This window comes from Narcine bancroftii, chromosome 1, assembly GCF_036971445.1.
Source record: "Narcine bancroftii isolate sNarBan1 chromosome 1, sNarBan1.hap1, whole genome shotgun sequence".
NCBI lineage: Eukaryota > Metazoa > Chordata > Chondrichthyes > Torpediniformes > Narcinidae > Narcine > Narcine bancroftii.
In genome coordinates, this window is record NC_091469.1 from 196,730,146 (window position 1) to 196,749,565 (window position 19,420).

Sequence of the window (19,420 nt, forward strand, 5' to 3'; positions counted from 1 at the left end):
TGCTTGCAATTTGTGCAATCCATTGAATGGAAACTACATTACAAACTATTTCATTTATTAGTTATATTAATGCAAATTTATTCTCTGCTATTATTACCTGCTGGTTCAATTGTGAACTGCAAGGAAAGTTTAAAGTGATTAAAACTTGGTCTACTGCACATGCTACGATATAATAGGTTTGCATTACACCAATTCCTCCATATTCACTTTGAATTGAGCCATGAAATTCCCATGCATATCATTAAGAGCTTCTCCTCCATATACAATAAATACTCCAAATAAAGATAATTATACCCCACAATGTTCTACAGACACGATTAAATATTAAAAAAAACACATTACATTGTTTAAATATGATGGGAAATTATATTAGTTAACAAACAACTTCCACTAAATGTATTGTGACCAAGTACAAGCAGTGACCAAGTTTGAAATTACAATGTTCAGCTGTACAAACAAAGACCACTCTCTATTAGAACCACAATGCAGGGAGCCATTTGATAAAAGTAGTCTGGAAACTAATCAGTGTATTTGTGCAGAAATGACTGGTTCATCATGTACATAGAGTACCTTCTATAATATTTAGGACAAAAGTCGCTTTTTTTCCTTTATTTGCTCATGTGCTCCACAATTTTAAATTTGTAATCAAAAAATACACATGTGATTAAAGAGCACATTACAGATTTTATTCAAGGTTATTTGTATACATTTTGGTTTGACCATGTAGCATTTCTGTATGTTTTTTTATACAGAGTTCCCCTTTTTCAGGGCACCATTATGTTTGGGACATTTGGTTACACAGATGTTTGTGATTACTTAGGTATGTTTAATTGCTTCATTGGTGCAGGTACAAGAGTGCTAGGATTTCTTCTAAGCTTTTGAAGTTTGTAGTTGACATTTTTCAACATAAGGGGCAGAGTTGTGCCAACAAAAGTTAAAAGGGCCATTATAAGGCTGAAAAACAAGAGCAAAAAGGAAAGAGACATTGTCCAATCCTTAGATTACCAAAATCAACTGTTTGGAACGTTATTAAGAAGAAAGAGCGTACTGGTGAGCTCAGTATCGCAAAATGACTAGTAGGCCAAGGAAGACCTCCACTGTTGATGACAGAATTCTCATCATCAGGTACGGATGTGTCAATGACTACTGTCCGCAGAAAACATCATGAACAGAAATATAGAGGCCACATTGCAATACAAAAACTACTAACCACAGAAATGGCCAGTTAACAATTTGCCAATAAGTATTTAAAAGAGCCTCCAGAATTCTGCAAAATAAAGTTTTCTGAACAGATGAGACCAAGATTCACCTGCATCAGAGTGATGGCAAGAGCAAAGTGTGGAGGCATAAAGGAACTGTCCAAGATCTAAAGCATACCACCTCATCTGAGAAACACGGTGGTTTAAGATTTTAAAAACTACCAAGATAATTTATGATGTAATTGCTGATGGCAGTCACAAAATTAATTCTGAGTTATATAGAAAGATTTCATTGGCTCACATTTGAGAAATGCCCCCAAACTCATTGGACAGCAAGACAATGTTCCAAACATACTGCTAAAGCAACAAAAGTTTTTCAAAGCTAAAAACTGGAAAATTCTTGAATGGCTAAGCCAGTCACTCGATCTAAATCCAACTGAACATGCTTTCCATATGCTGAAGAGAAAACTTAAGGTGATAATCCCCCAAAACAAGCAGGAACTGAATATGGCTGCAGTAGAGACCTCAGCATCACCTGGGAAAATATTCAGCTCCTGGTGACATCTATGAATCGAGCAGTCATTGTATGAAAGGTACAGGCAACAAAGAACTAAACATGACTAATTAATATACATACCATTGGTATGTCCCAAATATCATGGTGCCCTGAAATGGTGAGAATATGTATAAAAATTGCTATAATTTCTACATGGTCAAACCAAAATATAGACAAATAACCTTGAATAAAATCTGGAATGTGCACTTTAATTACATGCAAATTGTTTGATTACAAATTTAAAACTGTGGTGCACATGAGCAAATAGAGGAAAAAAGTGTCTTTTCTCCCAAACATTACGGAAGGCACAGTGTGTATATGATGAATCAGTCATTTCCGCATAAATATACTGATTAGTTTCCAGACTACTTTTATAAAAATGTTCAGTTATAAACACATGCAATATGATTTGATTGTGTTTGGCTTCAGAACAGGGGGCATGGTTGGTGCAGTGGTTAGAGCGCCTGCAATCGTTACTGGGGTTTGAATCCCGTGCTGTCTGTTAGGGGTTGGCACGTTCTCCCTGTGTTTGTGTGGGTTTTCCCAGGAGGTTCTGGTTTCCTCCAACCATTCAAAACGTACCGGGAGTTGTAGGTTAATTGGGTGGCACGGAAATAAGGGTCAAAATGGCTTGTTACCATGCTGTATGTCTAAGTTTAATTTAAAAATAAAATGTATTACTCACATGAAATTACGAACAACTTGCAACCATCGCAATAGTAATAAACATTTTTAAAATTCAATCCTCTAAAAACAATGAGGATTAGCAACAGAATGTTGTCAGGATTAGTAACATCTAACAATGCATTGAAATTTAAAAATAAATGTTTTATAAGCTATTCCCGAGTAGGTGTAGTTAAAAAAAAACTTTTCTTGTGGCACTCCCTAATCAATAAAATCCCCAAAATTGCATATACATTCATCGTTTTGATATTGAATCATAGGTTTCTCCATCAGCAAAAAGAAATTGCTGGCAGAACTTAGCAGGCCAGACAGCCCTCCCACACACACAACACAAACACCACAGTAAAATGTAACAACATATAGATCACACTTGGGATATTTTTGAAGGTATTTTATTACTTTTAAGAGTGGTCTATTGAAGAAATCAAAATCTTAACTTTCAGTTGCTCCATATTGAAGCTCTACACATATCTAAAGTTGAAGTCAAAAAGTCATGGTGACTTACAATTCAGTTTCAGAGCAGTCTACACACTTGCATCAACCATCCCTTTTTACACGAATCCTTCACATTTCCATTAACTACCCTCCACCCCCCAAGATTCTTCCACTGATCTACACACTAGGGACAATTTAGAGTGTCCAATTAACCTACCAATTCATGTTTCTGGAATGTAGAAGGAAAGCAGAGCACCCAGCAGGAATGTACACTGTATCACAGGGAGGATGTGCAAACTCCACACCGATAGCATGAGAGGTCAGTCTTGAAACAGAGTCATGGAGGTGAAAGCAGCAGCTTGTGCAAGTTGTGCCACAGATGCTGTCCAGGCACAACACTCCACTAATATTTTACCTATCAAAGTCTATTCAGCTATCACCCATGCCCTTACAAAACCTACCTACTTGCTAGTTTTTAAATTCAAATTCTTGCACAGTATCAACCCTGTCTCCGATCTTCCAAAAGTGATCCCTCTCTGTACAATATTGGTGGCAAGCCCTCCTGTAACCATAACCTAATTCTACAGGTACGATTGGAATATTTATTCATTCCAAAGTTCAGATTTATTGTCAAAGTATACACATGACATCACATACACCCTGAGATTATTTTTCCTGCAGAATTTCTATCTATTGGTTGTATTAAAAAACTGTACTCAAGAAAAGATATGATAACAAAAGAGATAAATGTAAACAATCTGACTGTGCAATATAATAAAAATAAATATTCAGTAGTGTATTAAACGTGCACAGTAATGATAAAATCTATTTTAGTTTAGGTATTAGTTTAGGTACACTTCACAAACAGGCATCTTAGTAATGTTTCACAAAAGGCATTTCATTTGAAATGCATGAGCTATACCTAAGGTGGAGCCTTCATGTCTTCAGTGACTTTGAAGAGTGCTTATGAAGACTTCACAAGTTGGAGTTAATTGGATTGATATGGAATGGAAATGGACTATTGTCTTTAAAGAAACAGACGTCCAGGCTCAGAAACTGATTAATCTTTTGCCAGTGACAGTGATACAGGTCTGGTTAAAGTTTGCTGTTCTAAGTGGGGTCATGTGGTTTTGCAGAGAGAACCCTTGTTACGAGCCCAGAGGACTCCAACAACCAGCAGCAACAGAAATTCACCAAGACAATGGTTGCTTAAACAAAAGAGTTTTAAATTTTGTTCATACATAATAACAAGATCAGTATTTAACCTAATACTATTAACTTAACCCCCTCCTAATTCTAAGCATACATGTATGCAATGTATACAAGTTCAGAAAAGTTTTTTTATTTCACTGTCCAATCATTCACTTTTCATTTCTCCAAGTTTACTGGTATCAGGTAATTTTCATACTGTGTACAGAATTTAACATTTATGATCTTCACCAGGATTTGGTGCTTTACCTCAAATTGTTACCTCAAAGGAAGGTTTTTTGTTGCAACTGTGTCACAGTGTGAAATTAAGAACGAGAAAATGATCAGACGAAGTCGAGTCGATGTTCAGTAAAAGTCGTTTTACTCAAACAGTCACACGCAGCTTTTAAAACCCCATGCATTTCAAATGATATCACATTGTGATGTCATGACATCACTCGGAACCTCCCAATCCGGTTTGATTAAGCCTCCAGTGAGCTGCTACGTGCCCCCCCCACCACTCCCTCCCAGAACAGGCAGTAGGAGGCTAAACCTCTGGTGCCATTACTGTCCACTGCTCTTGGGCAGTTGTCCATGCCTTTGCATGGGGGATCTTGGCAAGAGCTGATCAAGGTTGAGATGAGTGGCCTGTATGCTGTGTGTTTGTTTCATAGCACTCTATAAGGGTGGCCCCCCCCGCACCTATACGCAAACACAAACTCACAGTCCCAGAGTTCCTTTGGCTATAATCGTGCCTGTGCCAAAGCGCTCTATCACCACGAATCTGAATGACTACTGTGCTGTTGCACTTACTCCCATCATCGCAAAAAGTTTTGAGAGGTTGGTTTTTATCTCATCTGAAATCTTGTTTGCCTGCCACAATGGCTGCGGTGGCTGGCCACTGTAACAGCCTACTCTACAACTGGGACAAACTCTCCCAGCATAAATTTCTAGTTGACATGGCTTCGACATCCGTATTAGGAGCACGTGTCTGGCACTCACTGCAGAGAATAAGTTTGATTCATACATACAGCACGTGGACTATAACCTTCAAATGAATACGTTTGCATGTGCTGCTGTGTCCCAGCCGTTGCTGGGTGCTGACTTCCACAGAGCCCACTCACTGATGGTGGACTTAAAAGGTGAACACCACAACGTTCCAGACTTTCTGCCTTGGAAAAGCCAAACTAATCGCCCCGCACCTCGATGTCATGGAGTATTTGAGCAATGAATTGTCCAAACTTCTTGTGAAGTTTCCAGATATTGTCACTCCCGTTCTCCACTACCACACACAAAAATGGCGTCGCTCACCACATCCTTACCCGAGGACCTCCTGTACATGTCTGAGCCCGACGCTTGCTGCCAGACAAGTTGCGGTTTGCAAAACAAGAGTTCAACAAAACGGAAGAACTTGGAATCATACGCAGGTCTGATAGCCCATGAGCTTCCCTGCTACATATGGTGCCCAAAGTCATGGGAGGCTGGGGACCTTGAGGGGATTACATTACCACTGCAAATTGCTACCCTTTGCTCCATATTCAGGACTTTATAGCTAATCTTCATGGGGCCAAGATATTTTCTAAAATTGATTTTGTGTGTAGGTACCACCAAATATCTGTAAACCCAGAGGATGTGCCCAAGACCTCCATCATAACACCATTCGGCCTCTTTGAATTTTTGAGAATGGCTTTTGGGCTCAAAAACGCTGTACAAACATTCCAGCAATTGATGGACACAGTGGGGCATAGCATGGACTTCCTTTGCATATATTTGGATGACAAACTCGTCACCAGCAACTCCCACGAAAAGCTTCTGCAGTATCTGCATTTACTTTGCCACCGCCTACAGGAATTTGGGCTAACTGTGAACCCTGCCAAGTGCAAATTCGGGCAGTCCTCTATCGAGTTCTTGGGACGTCAAATCAATAGCCGGGGTGTCGATCCATTGCCTAGCAAGGTGGAAGCCATCCTCAAATTCACGACCCTCGATGCAAAGGACTTCAGGAATTTGTGGGAATGGTCAATTTCTATTGTCGCTTTCTACCCTCTGTAGCTCATATTATGAAAGCCCTCTTCAACCTCATGTCCAGCGATGCTAAAGAACTCTAGTGGACAAAGGAGACGATGGTAGCATTCCAGCAGACCAAAGACACCCTAATGAAGGTAACATTGCTGGTCCATCCAAAAATGGATGCACCAACCACCTGGACATAGACATGTCTGATGCGGCAGTAGGAGGGGTCTTGGAACACTACACCAATGGACAAAGGAATCCTCTGGCATTTTCCTCTGCCCTCTAGAAACGAAATATAGCACATTTGATAGGGGATTACTGGCTCTGTACCTCGCAGTCAGACACTTCCACTATTTTTTGGAAGGGAGGGACTTCAGAGTTTTTACTGACCACAAACATCTAAAGTTCACTTTCGTGAAAGCATCAGATCCTTGGTCAGCCCACCAGCAACACCACCTATCTTGCGTATCTGAGTTTTCCACCAGGATTAAACATATCTCTGGTAAGAGTAATATTGTGGGTGATGCCTTGTCCTACTCCTCTGTTCAAGCAGTACATACCCTCTCTCCTGATGAAGACTACATGGCGCTCATCAAAGCTCAGTGCCAGGAAGATGAACTCTTGGCTTATAGAGCTGCTGTTACAAGCCTGCAACTCGAGGATGTAGCCTTTGAGCTGCAAGGTACCACTCTCCGCTGCGACATTGCGAGATTTCCAAAGGACAGCCTTGCCCTATCATCCCTGCTGCGTGGAGATGTTGCATTTTCAATGCCGTTCATGGACTGTCCCACCCCTCCATTTGAGCGAGTCTGCCTGATGGTCGACAAGTTTGCATGGCTTGAATTCCAAAAGCAGGTCACATACTGGGAAAAGATATGCATGGATTGCCAATCTACAAAAGTGCAAAGGCACCTGAAGACACTGCTTCAGCTTTCCAGCCACTGCAGCACAAATTTGACCATGTGCATGTTGATATCATCGGCCTGCTTCTAGTGTCACGAGGGTCTAAGCACTTGTTAGCAGTCATTGACAGATTCACTAGGTGGCTGGAGGCAGTTCCTCTGACGTACTCATCAACCAATTCATTCACCACAGCTTTTATTTCTGCCCAAGTATCTTGGTTCGGCCTACCCACACATGTTACCTCCGACAGAGGCCCACGTTTTGTCGCGACTGTTGGGAATGCAACTCCACCCCACGACAGCCTACTACTTGCAGTCGAATGTCTTGGTAGAGCAATTCCATAGGTTCATGAAGGCTGCACTAATGGCCTGCCTCCAGAGACTTGATTGGGTGGATGAGCTGTCTTGGATCCTCCTGGGAATAAGAGCAGCATCAAGGAGGATCTCAACTCCTCATCGGTTGAGTTCATTTAAGGAGCCCCGCTCATTGTACCTCGGGAGTTCGTGCCCGCAATACGCATGCAGGAGGTGCCGCCGACTGAAGTCTTAGGCAGACTGCAGGCACGACTTGGAAAATTGGCCCTAGTTCCCACGTCAAGGCATGGAACAACGACATCCTTCATGATGCTGATACACTTTATTCTCATTATGCTGGTATACCAGCCAATGAAACATGATTAGCATCAACTGCAATATAAAATAGAATACAATATAATAAACACACAATAAAAAAAACTCATAATAAACCATGTACAAAAAGACTGCAATATTCTAAAATAAATTGTTAAAAAAAATGACTGATTCTGAAATATAAGTACAGCACAGCTCAATGCTGTGAATTGGTTTTTAACATTATCATGGCTTCATGAAAAAAGCACTTTAAATCTGGTAGTTCTTGAGTGAGAGCTCTATAGTGTCTGCCCAATGGTAGGAGAATAAATAGTTAGTTCATGGTTAGGGTGTGTTGTGTCTTTAATGATATTCTTCACCCTGTCCAAACATTGTCCCCTATAGATAGATTCGATGGTAGTCAATTGCATTCCAACAATCCGTTGGGTAGTTTTCACTACCCACTCGAGTGCCTTCCTATCTTGTGCAGAACAGTTCCCGTACCACGCCGAAATACTGTATGTCAGCGCACTCTCAATAGTACATCTATAGAAATCCAATAGTATTCTAGGGCTGAGTTGTAACTTACTCGTACATCTCAAAAAATAAAGACGTTGTACCTTTTTGATCAACATTGATGTATTCAAAGACCACATGATATCATCAGAGATATGGACGCCCAAGAATTTGATGCTTGTCCAGGGGAACGTGCGCCCTCGTCACCGGTACTTGTGGAGCCTGGGTCTTTGGGTGTGATTCAGCACTAATTTCTATGGGCTTTGTGCTTTGCTGTTTTGTGTGCCACAGAATGTCAGCATGGGCGGCCACTGTTTGAGGGTTATCAAAATCCTCGTCAACAACATGAGGCGGATGTCTTCTGACGTATGCTCTAAAAACAACTGCTTGAAGAGCAAGCAAGGGCTATAGCCGTCTGCCAATGCCAACATATTATTCATTAACTCCGAAGGGGCACGGTCCTGGAGCAGGAAGGCTTTTAGGGCTTCGTGCTTGTCGAGATCTGTTGGGTCCCAAAGGAAATCCACTACTTGACCAGCCGCGTCCTGGTCAAGGTCACTTACCACGATAGTACTTAGTAGCGCCCACTTCTATCTTGCAAATGTGGAACCGCATCTCAGCCTGTGCGAACCAGACTTCATGTTGAGCGGACCAAAAGATAGGCAGTTTGCATGAAATTGCTGCGTTGACCATGTTGGGTCCAAAATCCATTTGCGCCTGTCGGGTCACCAATGTAACAACTGTGTCACAGTGTGAAATGAAGAACGAGAAAATGATCAGACGTAGTTGAGTTAAAGTTCAGTGAAAGTTGTTTACTCAAACAATCACACGCAGCTTTTTAAAACCCCAACGTTCCAAATTACGCCATTGCATTGTGATTTCATGACAGCACTCGGAACCTCCTGAGCCAGTTTGATTAAGCCTCTGGTGAGCCGCTGCACTTTGTTGGTTTCAGAGACATTCGTTGTACATTGGATACACACAAACTGATCTCCTTCAATCAGCCACTTCAGTGTCTTGCCAAAGAAACTTGCCTCATTATGGATTTTCCAAAAGAGAACCTCTTCTTCCAGATTACCACAGAGAGTTCTTCCTTTTCCCCTATTTCAGGAGAAACACATCCTCTTGTGATTGACTACAAGGGTTTAGAATAGGATGAACACAGAACTCAAAATCCGTCTTCAAATGGGGTCTTACAGCAGGTCTGCAAAAGATGCAGCTTCCAATAACTCGTGCTGCAAACTGAAATTCTCTCCCTCTCCAAAGAGAATAACATGTTTTTTTTTCTCTCTGTTTGCAAAACCACATGACCCCTCTTAGAACAACAAACTTCAACCAGACTTGGATCATTAACACCGGCTAAAGATTAATCAGTTTCTGAGCCTGGATATTTGTTCCTTTAAGGACCATAGTTCCCATCCATTCCACAACAATAGTCCAATTAACTCATTCTTGTGAAGTCTTCACAAACTATGGATGGTATTGATCCTTGAAGATTGCTGCTGCTCTCTGACTGCAGCATTTTATGTAGATTTTCTCGATGGTGGGGAGAGTTTTGCCTGTGATGTACTGAGCTGTGTCCACTACCTTTTGCAGGTCTTTACGCTCAGAGGTATTGGTGCCCTCATACCAGGCCATGATGAGGCCGGTCAGCACACTTTTCACAACACATCTGCAGAAGTCTGCCAAGATTTTCAGTGTCATACTAAACCTCCCCAATCTCCTGAGTAAATGGAGGTGCTTTCTTCACAATGACATTAGTGCATTGGGTCAAGGAAAGGTCCAAGAAATTTAATTAATCACTATAGCTAAATTAATTTTTCCAATAAATTGACCAGCATTTCTAACTTCAGAGCATGAATGCAAAGCCTCAAGTGATTCCAGGATTTCCAAAAGCATTTAAGTTTACATTTAAGATATTATTACATTTGAATAATTTTTTTTGTTTACAAACCAAATGAATTTAAGGCAAAGCACAATCTCTCCTTCCTGCGCAAATTCCATATTTTCAAAGAATATCGACCATTTATGCATCGAGGCTGACTGGACAACAGAGCAATGTTTGTGTCCTCATCAATGGCTCCTAACAGGAAAGGGCTACTCATTGAAGAGTAGCCTTAGCAAAGGAACTAGAAGAGGCTTTCATATTACTTGAAGAAGACAGTTAGTGCAGCAGTTATCGCAACGCTATAGCACCAGTGACCTAGATTTGAATCAGTCACTGTCAGTTAGGAGTTTGTACGTTCTCCCCATGTCTGCATGGGTTTCCTTCCTCCAGGTGCTCCGGTTTCTTCCCACCCTCCACAAAACGCAAGAAGCTTGTAGGTTAAATGGCATAATTGGGCAGCATGGGTTTATGTGACAGAAGAGACTGTTACTGTGCTGTATCTCAAAAATCTCTAAAAAAAAACATTCTCCCATGGTCTGCATTTACAGAATGAGGTATCGATCCACAATTAAGTGGATCTCACTTCAAGAATTTTTCTCATGTTTACAGCACCACTACACCATAATCCTCTGTGTTAACAATGTAATTTGGGCCTACTAACTGCGTCACTGATCCAGTGAGAGCATCACTGATTATACCCAAATGCTGCTACCCTTGCTGATTCAACTCCTTAACAAGTCCAAGCTACTCAACGCCCATCTTCCTTATTCCACAAAATCTTTCGTCTGTCACTCATACCATACCCCCTACATCACACATCACCTACCCATTTTCTTCTGCTGCCTCCCAAAGCTACAGAATTTGTGTGCCAGAGAATATGGCTGCTAATGGCTGAACATAAAACTGTTGCAGACTAACCATCCTTATTCAATGCTAAAGATTTTTCAAGTCATAATTTGTTTTGCTCGCCATTCATGAATTTTTTAAAATAATTTATAACCATCAAATACAGTTCAACAGTTTCACAAATCCCTAGTGTGATCCCTGTTGCATGCAACATAAATGCTACATGCTCCAGATACCTGAAGGCAAGGGTACTGCAAGACTTCATGAGACAGCGGCAGAAAAAACTGAAGAAAGGCAACAAGTAAAAAGAAATAAAATTAAACATTTATGCAAGGATTGAGAATTATACTCTTTGTTACCATGGTTTTAGAAAAACTTCAATTGGATCATGTTGATAAAAATTGAAATAAAAGACTTTTGGAAACTGACTATGCTATACATGCTATGCAGTTATGATCACTGCATGCAAGATAAAAACTCAGTGCTCGTTTGTTTAAACAAGGTGACATTCAGTTCATTGTACAAACAGGTCAGCTTTACTTATTTAAAAAACCCATCTTTGTTAGGGATCAAAGTCATGATGTCCTGTGGTGAAAATTTTGTGAATATATATTAGCTAAAGGAAAAGAAACAAATGTCATCACTACAAATTGTAAAAGATCTGTGGAGCATACAGGATATGTAGTACCATTTCTTTCCAGAACCTCATTTCAGTTACACTTTTGAGCACTTCAAAGCCTGATTACTAAACCTGATTACAATTTATTAAATACTATCATATCCATGCTGGTACATTCACTTGAAATCCAAAGTGTTTGTATCATCTGGAACTCTCAAATGCATTTTAAGATCAGGTACACAACTTTAACCACTCTGAAGTACTGAAAAGATATTATATGCAAATTTTGTGAGCACCCCTTTCTCCTGAAGACTGCATACTTTATATTTCTCATTGCAATTAAATTCAACTTTAAACTTGGAAATACACTTACTATGAAGCACAGGTTATTGGGGACAAACTCATTCCTTGATTGAGTATTCACTTAACATCAGCAGCCCATTACCATGACCAGTAACTAAAATAAATTTGTACATCTTTAAAATTGTTAATTTGGGCAACAACTAATATGATGTCAAAAGCTATCTTTAAAGTCTGAATTTCTTAAAGTTTACTTTTCAGATTAATATCTTTGACAAAGGCAGTTTTACATCTAAAAGGAAGCCAGCTAGGAATTCCATCCACCGAAGTTGTAATGCCATTCATGTATGGATGATATGGTTGAAGGCAGATGGTAGGAAGGTTGGAGGAGTAGTGGGTGGAGCTAAAGGTTATTGATGGTTACAAGAGGATATAGACAGGATACAGAGTTGGATGGAGAAGTGGCAGATGGAGCTCAATCTAGATAAGTGTGAGGTGATGCATTTTGGAAAGACAAACCAGAAGGCTGAGTACAGGGTTAATGGTCAGTTACTCAAGTGTGGTTGAACAGAGGGACCTTATGATTCAAATCCATACATTCCTCAAAGTCGCTGCACAGACCTATGGGATGCTGGGCTTCATTAATAGGGGGATTGAGTTTAAGAGCAGAGAGGTCATGTTGCAACTCTACAAATCTCTGGTGAGACCACACTTAAGAGTATTGTATTCAGTTCTACTCATCTCATTATAGAAAGGACGTGGAAGCTGTGAAGAGGGTGCAGAGGAGATTTACCAGGATGTTACCTGGATTGTAAAATAAGTTTTATGAGGCAAGGTTAACAGAGCTGGGACATTTCTCTTTGGAGTGCAGAAGGATGAAAGGAGTAATCAATTAAGAGGCATAGATAAAGTGGACAGCCAGCACCTGTTTTCCAGGGCAGGAATAGCAAACACCAGAGGACAAATGTACAAAGTCGAGGGAGGGAAGTTTAGGGGAGCCATCAGGGGCAAGTTTTTTTAAAAATATAAACATAGAGAGACCTTGCCAGGGATAGTGATGGAGGCTGAAACATTAGGGGCATTGAAGAGACTCTTAGACAGGCTAACATGGATGGAAAAAAAAAAGAGGGTTGGGAGGGTTCAGTACTTTTTTTTTAAAAGGAATATACAGTTCAGTACTTTTTTTTTTAAAAGGAATATACAGTTCGGTACTTTTTTTTTTAAAAGGAATATACAGTTCGGTACTTTTTTTTAAAAGGAATATACAGTTCGGTACTTTTTTTTAAAAGGAATATACAGTTCGGTACTTTTTTTTAAAAGGAATATACAGTTCGGTACTTTTTTTTAAAAGGAATATACAGTTCAGTACTTTTTTTAAAAGGAATATACAGTTCAGTACTTTTTTTTAAAGGAATATACAGTTCAATACATTTTTTTAAAGGAATATACAGTTCAATACTTTTTTTTAAAGGAATATACAGTTCAGTACTTTTTTTTAAAGGAATATATGGGTCAGCACAACATCAAGAGCTGAAGGGCCTGTACTGTGCTGTAGTGTTCTATGTACTTACACACATTTTTCCACTTTAATCGCCCATAGTGTTTTGCAAAGATTGGTGCAGGGGCCTCAGCTGCTCACAATTTAGGTTAATGATTTAGATTCGGGGGATCAAATTTATACATTCCAAAGTTGTTGAAAACACAAAAACAGGTGGCCTGTCAGAAGGATGCAGGGGAATACAAGGCAATATTGTCATCCATTTTGGTAGAAAAAATATCAAAAAAGAGAACAATTTTTAAATAGTAAAATAATGAGATGTTGACATTTAGGGAGATTTGTACATGAACCACTGAAAGCTGGTATCCAGGTTCAGCAGGCAGTACCAAAGGTTGATGGTATGTTGGCCTTTAATGGAAGTGATTCTCAGTTCAATGACATAGAGCCCTGGTGATACTGCATCTGGATCACTGCAAAGGGTCTTGTCTCCCTAACCAAACACACAAAAAAACTTGCAAGAGAGAGAATGTGGCAAATATTGACCAATTGATTCCTGGTATGGATGTTTTTTCTAATGAGGAAAGATTAAATACAGCAGGCTGAATGCTTTTTTTTTTGTTCCTCTTCTCAGTTTGCTCACTCTAATAGTTTCCTAGATATTCATAAATCGGTGCTCTTATGAGCTGAGGAAGAATGAGAAGTGACTTCTTTGAAAAGTTCAAAATTCTTAAGGGGCTTGGTGCAGCAAAAGTGGAATTAATATTTTTTCCTGGCTGGTGAGTTGAGAACCAAGGCATCACAGTTTCAATATAAGAAGTTGCTAATGCAGAAAAGAGAGAAAAAGAAACAGAGCAATCAATTTTGCAACTCATTAGAGAAGTACGGTCTCAGCCATTAAGTGTATTCAAAACAAACAGTAATAGATGTTTAGATATTAACAAAATTAAGAAATGTGTTCAATACACTAAGTGGAGCTGAAGTAAAAGATCACTGAATGCCTATGGAGGCACGAGAGGCCAATAAGCCTTCTTCTTCTTCAATTTCTTTTATGTTTTTATGTTATCATACTCATGGTCAAAGTCATGGAAATGGGTCAGTAGCAGCTTAATGCTTGTAATTTCACTGTCTCAGTGCATTCAGCAATGGTTCCTGACATTACGCTTTTAGTCACTGTACCTTTTCTATAAAAAAAAATCAAGAAATGTCAACATTGGTAGTTACTTGGTCTATTTTGTTTCTGTTAACCACTTTAAAAAAAAAACCTGTATAATTCCTTTCAATTACCCCCCTCCCCCACCTCCACCACCCAGTATTACACTATCACAAACATACCAGCTCATTCTTGGTCTCCACCTCTCTCTCCAGTTTTTGGCAGTTCTTCTTCTGTTGTTGGTATTCTAGCTGAAGTGACTTGTTCAGTTGTTCTTGGGTTTTGATATTTTCCAATGCCTTGGATTGTTTCAGTTCTAATAATTCAATCTCTTTCACCTTCCTTTCAAGTTCCTTCTCAAGGTTCTCCAATTCTTCTGTATTGACACAACAAAAACAAAAAAGCTAATAAACATGGTCAAGTATATTTTATCTGTCTTGTTGATGGTCAATGCTGATATAGTTACATTAACATCGAGATCAATATTAGATGGTGGTTGAAATGGAGAACCATCATACTGTGCTGAATTGAGAAAGGGTGGCGTCAATGAGTTTGAGAATCTACACACTTGATGCTATCTTTGTTTTCTCTTCCCAGTTTGCTCATCCTAACATTTGTTTGTATATCTGGTTGTCATTCACATATCTTATTTATATTGTGTGTTTCTTTTTACCTCACAAAATAATCTAAATTATGTGAGTAATAAAGTTTAAAAAGCTAACTAAAACAGTTATAATTTTAAAAGTTTAATATCCTCACCCAATGATAATAATTAAATGCCCTGATAAGACTTGGTGATTCCTCTCAATTCTCTTTCATAATATCAGGATTTCTATTGGAAACAATTCAAAAACAAAGCACAAGGTTTATTGGTAACCCACGAAATGTTAATAAACTGAAAACGCAAGAGTACATAATCAATCAGCATTAAATCTTCATTATTTCGATACAAAAGGTTGAAAACCTGACCTGAGAACAACAAAAATAAATACCATATCAAAGTAAACACTTTGCTTCTGAAATTAAGTTTTAGTGAAGTCAATTTAACTAAATTTTAGAAACGTAATGCAAAGCATGGAACATATCATAGAGTATGCAACCTTAGATAAGTTTCTCCCATCTGCAGCTCCTTTCACACTTGCAAGTGGTCTCTGGAATTAATGGGAAATTGGAGTTTAAAATGTCTAGTGTGAAAGGAAAATTGTCTCAATGCCGGCATCAGGTGATGTCATCTCATGCTGGGGATTGATCTCCTTGACCTCTAGTACAATCCCTAGTGTTTGCAGACGCCGGCATTCCAATCAGGCAAATGTAGAATGGGAAGTTGCATTGGGGGATTGAAATGACCCAAGTTTCTGTGTGAGTGCAGGAACATGAAGAAAGAAGATTAAAATGAAGGTATAAACTTGGCCGTGGGAAAATTGCAGCAGGAGAGAGAGAGAATAGCAGACAATTTTTAAACAGCAAGGGAAAGGTGGTAGTGCTATAGCACACAATTTATAAAGACCATAGGAAAAAAGCGATGGCGACTCGACTTCCCAGAATGATGGGCGGCAGAGAAACCCCTCCATGAGTATTTTGTGCATGCAGCCATGCATACAACCCTTTCTCTGCCGCACAGAATTTTGGGACGGCAGGTCTGCCATCGTTTTTTCCAATGGTATTTTTATATTGTGTGTGATAGCGCTACCAACTTTCCCACGCTGTTTAAAAATAGTCCACTATTGCTATTTATTGCTAGCACATTCCCACGGTCCCTTATAAAGGTTGATATAAGTCAGCAGCACAACAGGGGCTGAAGGGCTCATACTGTGTTGTATATAAAGCTTAATTATGTTATAATTAGGCATGAGTAATGTAACTCAAATACAAGATCCTAATACATAGATCAGGGTTTAGTGCAGGTCCACCATTGCTCAAAACGTCATGACGTCACCAGTAGAAGGTAGAACAGTCCTAACCCCAGGGATGCCTCCTTGCAAGTGTGAAAGCATTCAGTGTCGCAGGTAGGACACTGAAAAGCCAAACCCCCATTCCTACCCTGGGCCACTGTACCGCCAATTTAGTAGGATGCAAGTGTGAAAGCACCTAATGACTTTATCATCAGATTTAATTTCTCCATTAAGGAATAAAGTAGCATTTGGTTATACGGGAACATCCTGAGTTATGGATGGCCTGACTTGGGGAAACCTGATTTTAACAAATTCTCCCATACATTTTTTAAAGCATTTTCAAGATCGTAAAAATAACTAAATATTTTTATGGTATTCTTTATTGATTAGACAAGGTATATATATTCCATTAGTTTAATTATAGGTAATTTTAGAGTGAATGTTCAATTAGAGAATTACAGTACAAATCTGATTATCTGAAATGGTTGGGACTGGGCTTATGTCAGATAAACTTTTTTTTGGATAACTGGTCATTTTTTAAAAACACCTCAGAGGCAACAGCAAATCACCTGGAACAATGTTTAAACAACAACAAACAACAAGGGAAGGCTTTTTAAACATTAAAATAATGTTTAATTCTCACCAAAAAAATTTTGGCTGCCACTGACCTCCTCACCGAGGCCCTGCTCCTGTCAGGAGCCCAAAATCCCCGCTGCTGCTGGGAGGCTACTTGATGACTTCAGGACAGGGGATTATTTCAACCGCTTGCGGCTGGGAGACAGTGGCACACAGTTTGAGAGGGACAGTTGGAGAGAAAAGTCAATAGGGAAGGTAAAGAAGAAATAGAAAGAGAGGGGAGGAAGTTATCTGAAATGAGGACATCATTGTTCTAATTTCATGTTGAGTGAATGTTTTTTCAACTTGTGAGGTCAGTTCAGTTCCAAAAAAATATTGGATAAATGAGGATTTCTATTTGTTTTGGATATCTTCATTTATCTGAAATTTAATTTTTTTTTGGATAAATAAGGATATTGGAGAATCCGATTTTGAATAATTGGAGTTGTACTGTATAAGAAATACATGTAGAGCAATACAACATGGGTTGAGAGAAAATATACACATTTATGGAAAAATCAGATTACCAATAGTTCTGAGAGGACTGTCTACATTATTAAAACTGATATCTGAGGCCTAGTGTTTCGTTCCTAATACAGGATTTGGATACAAATAAATTTGAATTTTAAAAATAGCTCACACCAAGAATTGTGGCTATGAAAATAAGGGAATATTGTAAATTGTATTACCTTTAAGGATATCTAACTTCACAACTCAAGGCAACCAATGTGGTTGCTTCTAAAATGTTCTTTAAGTTCTGAGACAATCAAGGATGGACAATAAATGATCATTGACAGTAATATTCACAACCCCTGAAGGAATTTCAGGGTCAATAACAGTTCAGAATTAAACATCATCATCCCCCCCAAAACTGATCAGCAAACTCCAAGATCTGGGCATCAACACCCAGAGGCTCTGTGGCACCTGGTGTTCCTAGGCGGTCTGATCTCGGAAGCTAAGCAGCCTCAGGACTGGTCAGTACTAGGAGGGGAGACCACCTGGGAACACTCTGTGGTGTGGGTTTCTGTGAGGGATGCTGCTCTGTCTGCCTTACAGTAGACAAAAGTTAAAGAATGCCATACACGTTACATTCTAATGTTGTATTACGTGTCAATAATGGAACCTTTACCTTTTTTACCTTTACCAATTGTGTAAATGGATCCTGGATTTTCTCATCTCAACACCACAATCAGTGAGGATTGGTAAGAACATCTCCTCCATAATCTCCATCAGTACTGGAGCACCACAGGACTGCATTCTTACACTTGTACCCATGACTGCATGGCTCAGTACAACAATAATACCATCCACAAACTTGCTGACAACACCACAGTAATGGGTTGTATAAAAGGGGGCAATTAGTCAGCATACAGGAGGCAGATTGAACATTTGGCTGAATGGTGCACAAAAACAACCTTGCACTCAATGTCACCAAAACCAAGGAGCTGATTGTGGACTTTAAGGGAGAAAAACCAGAGGTGTATGATCCAGTGATCATTGGGGGATCAGAGGTGGAAAGGGAGAGCAAATTTAAATTTCTGGGAGTCACTATTTTGAAGGACAATTCCTGGACCAAGAAGGCATGTCAGCGCTTCTACTATCTCAGGAGTTTGCAGAGGTATGACATTGAAAAGCTTGGAAAACTTGTACAGATTTGTCTAGGAAAATGTGTTGACCGGCTGCATCACAGCCTGGTCTGAAGGCACCAATATCTTTGAGTGGAAAGCCCTGCAACTGCTGCCAACAGGAAAGAGGCATAGGTGCCACAAGATTCGTACTGCCAGGTTCAAAACAATTGCTACCCCTCCACCATCAGACCCCTGAACAACAAACTCAATCAGAGACTCATTTAAGGACTCTGACTTTGCACACAATTTATTATTGAATATTTATTTTCTGTATTGCACTGTTTGTTTACATTCCTTCTTATTTACATTTTCTCTTTTCTTGAGTACAGTTTTTTGCACCACTGATAAAGTAGAAATTCTGCCTGGCCCGCAGGAAAAAAAATCTCAGGATTGTATATGATATCATACATGTACTCGAACAATAAATCTGAACATTGAACTAAAAACAAAACAATTACCATTTGCATAAAACAAAATATGCTTGCTTCATTTACCTAAATGAAATCGTTCATGAGCTTCTTGCCTCTCCTGGAAAGTTACTGGCTGTCCATCCAAGCAATGTAAAGAGCGCAAGTGATATATGGTGTATGGTCGATAATGTGGAAGACTAGCTAAAGGATTGTCTGTCAGGATTAATGAAGTCAACTCTTTTAAAGATTTCAGTTTAACTACATCTTGGAGCTGTCAAAACAGGAAACATCAGATCATCCACAGGAAAAAAGAACAAACGTAGAATCTATTTAAAAAAAATCACTAAAGTTATTCTTCTTAAATCGAAACAGAAACATTTTTTCACTACATAGAACTCTAATCTGGAATTCTAGCACATAATGAACATTCAAAGGCCAACCTTTTAATTTACCTAATCCCTTGCCCTTTTCC

At 39.3% G+C, this 19,420-nt stretch overlaps 1 protein-coding gene across 1 annotated transcript in view; it reads right to left on the reverse strand.

Annotated features, from left to right (window-relative positions):
• The window catches only part of LOC138737057 (centriolin-like), a 119,135-nt gene that overhangs the window by 80,989 nt on the left and 18,726 nt on the right, over positions 1–19,420 (reverse strand). The window contains exons 6-7 of the mRNA XM_069887516.1: positions 19,033–19,219; positions 14,586–14,779 (exon numbers count right to left, since the gene is read on the reverse strand). Of these exons, the coding sequence (XP_069743617.1) occupies positions 14,586–14,779; positions 19,033–19,219 (381 nt within the window). The remainder of the gene's footprint in view (positions 1–14,585; positions 14,780–19,032; positions 19,220–19,420) is intronic.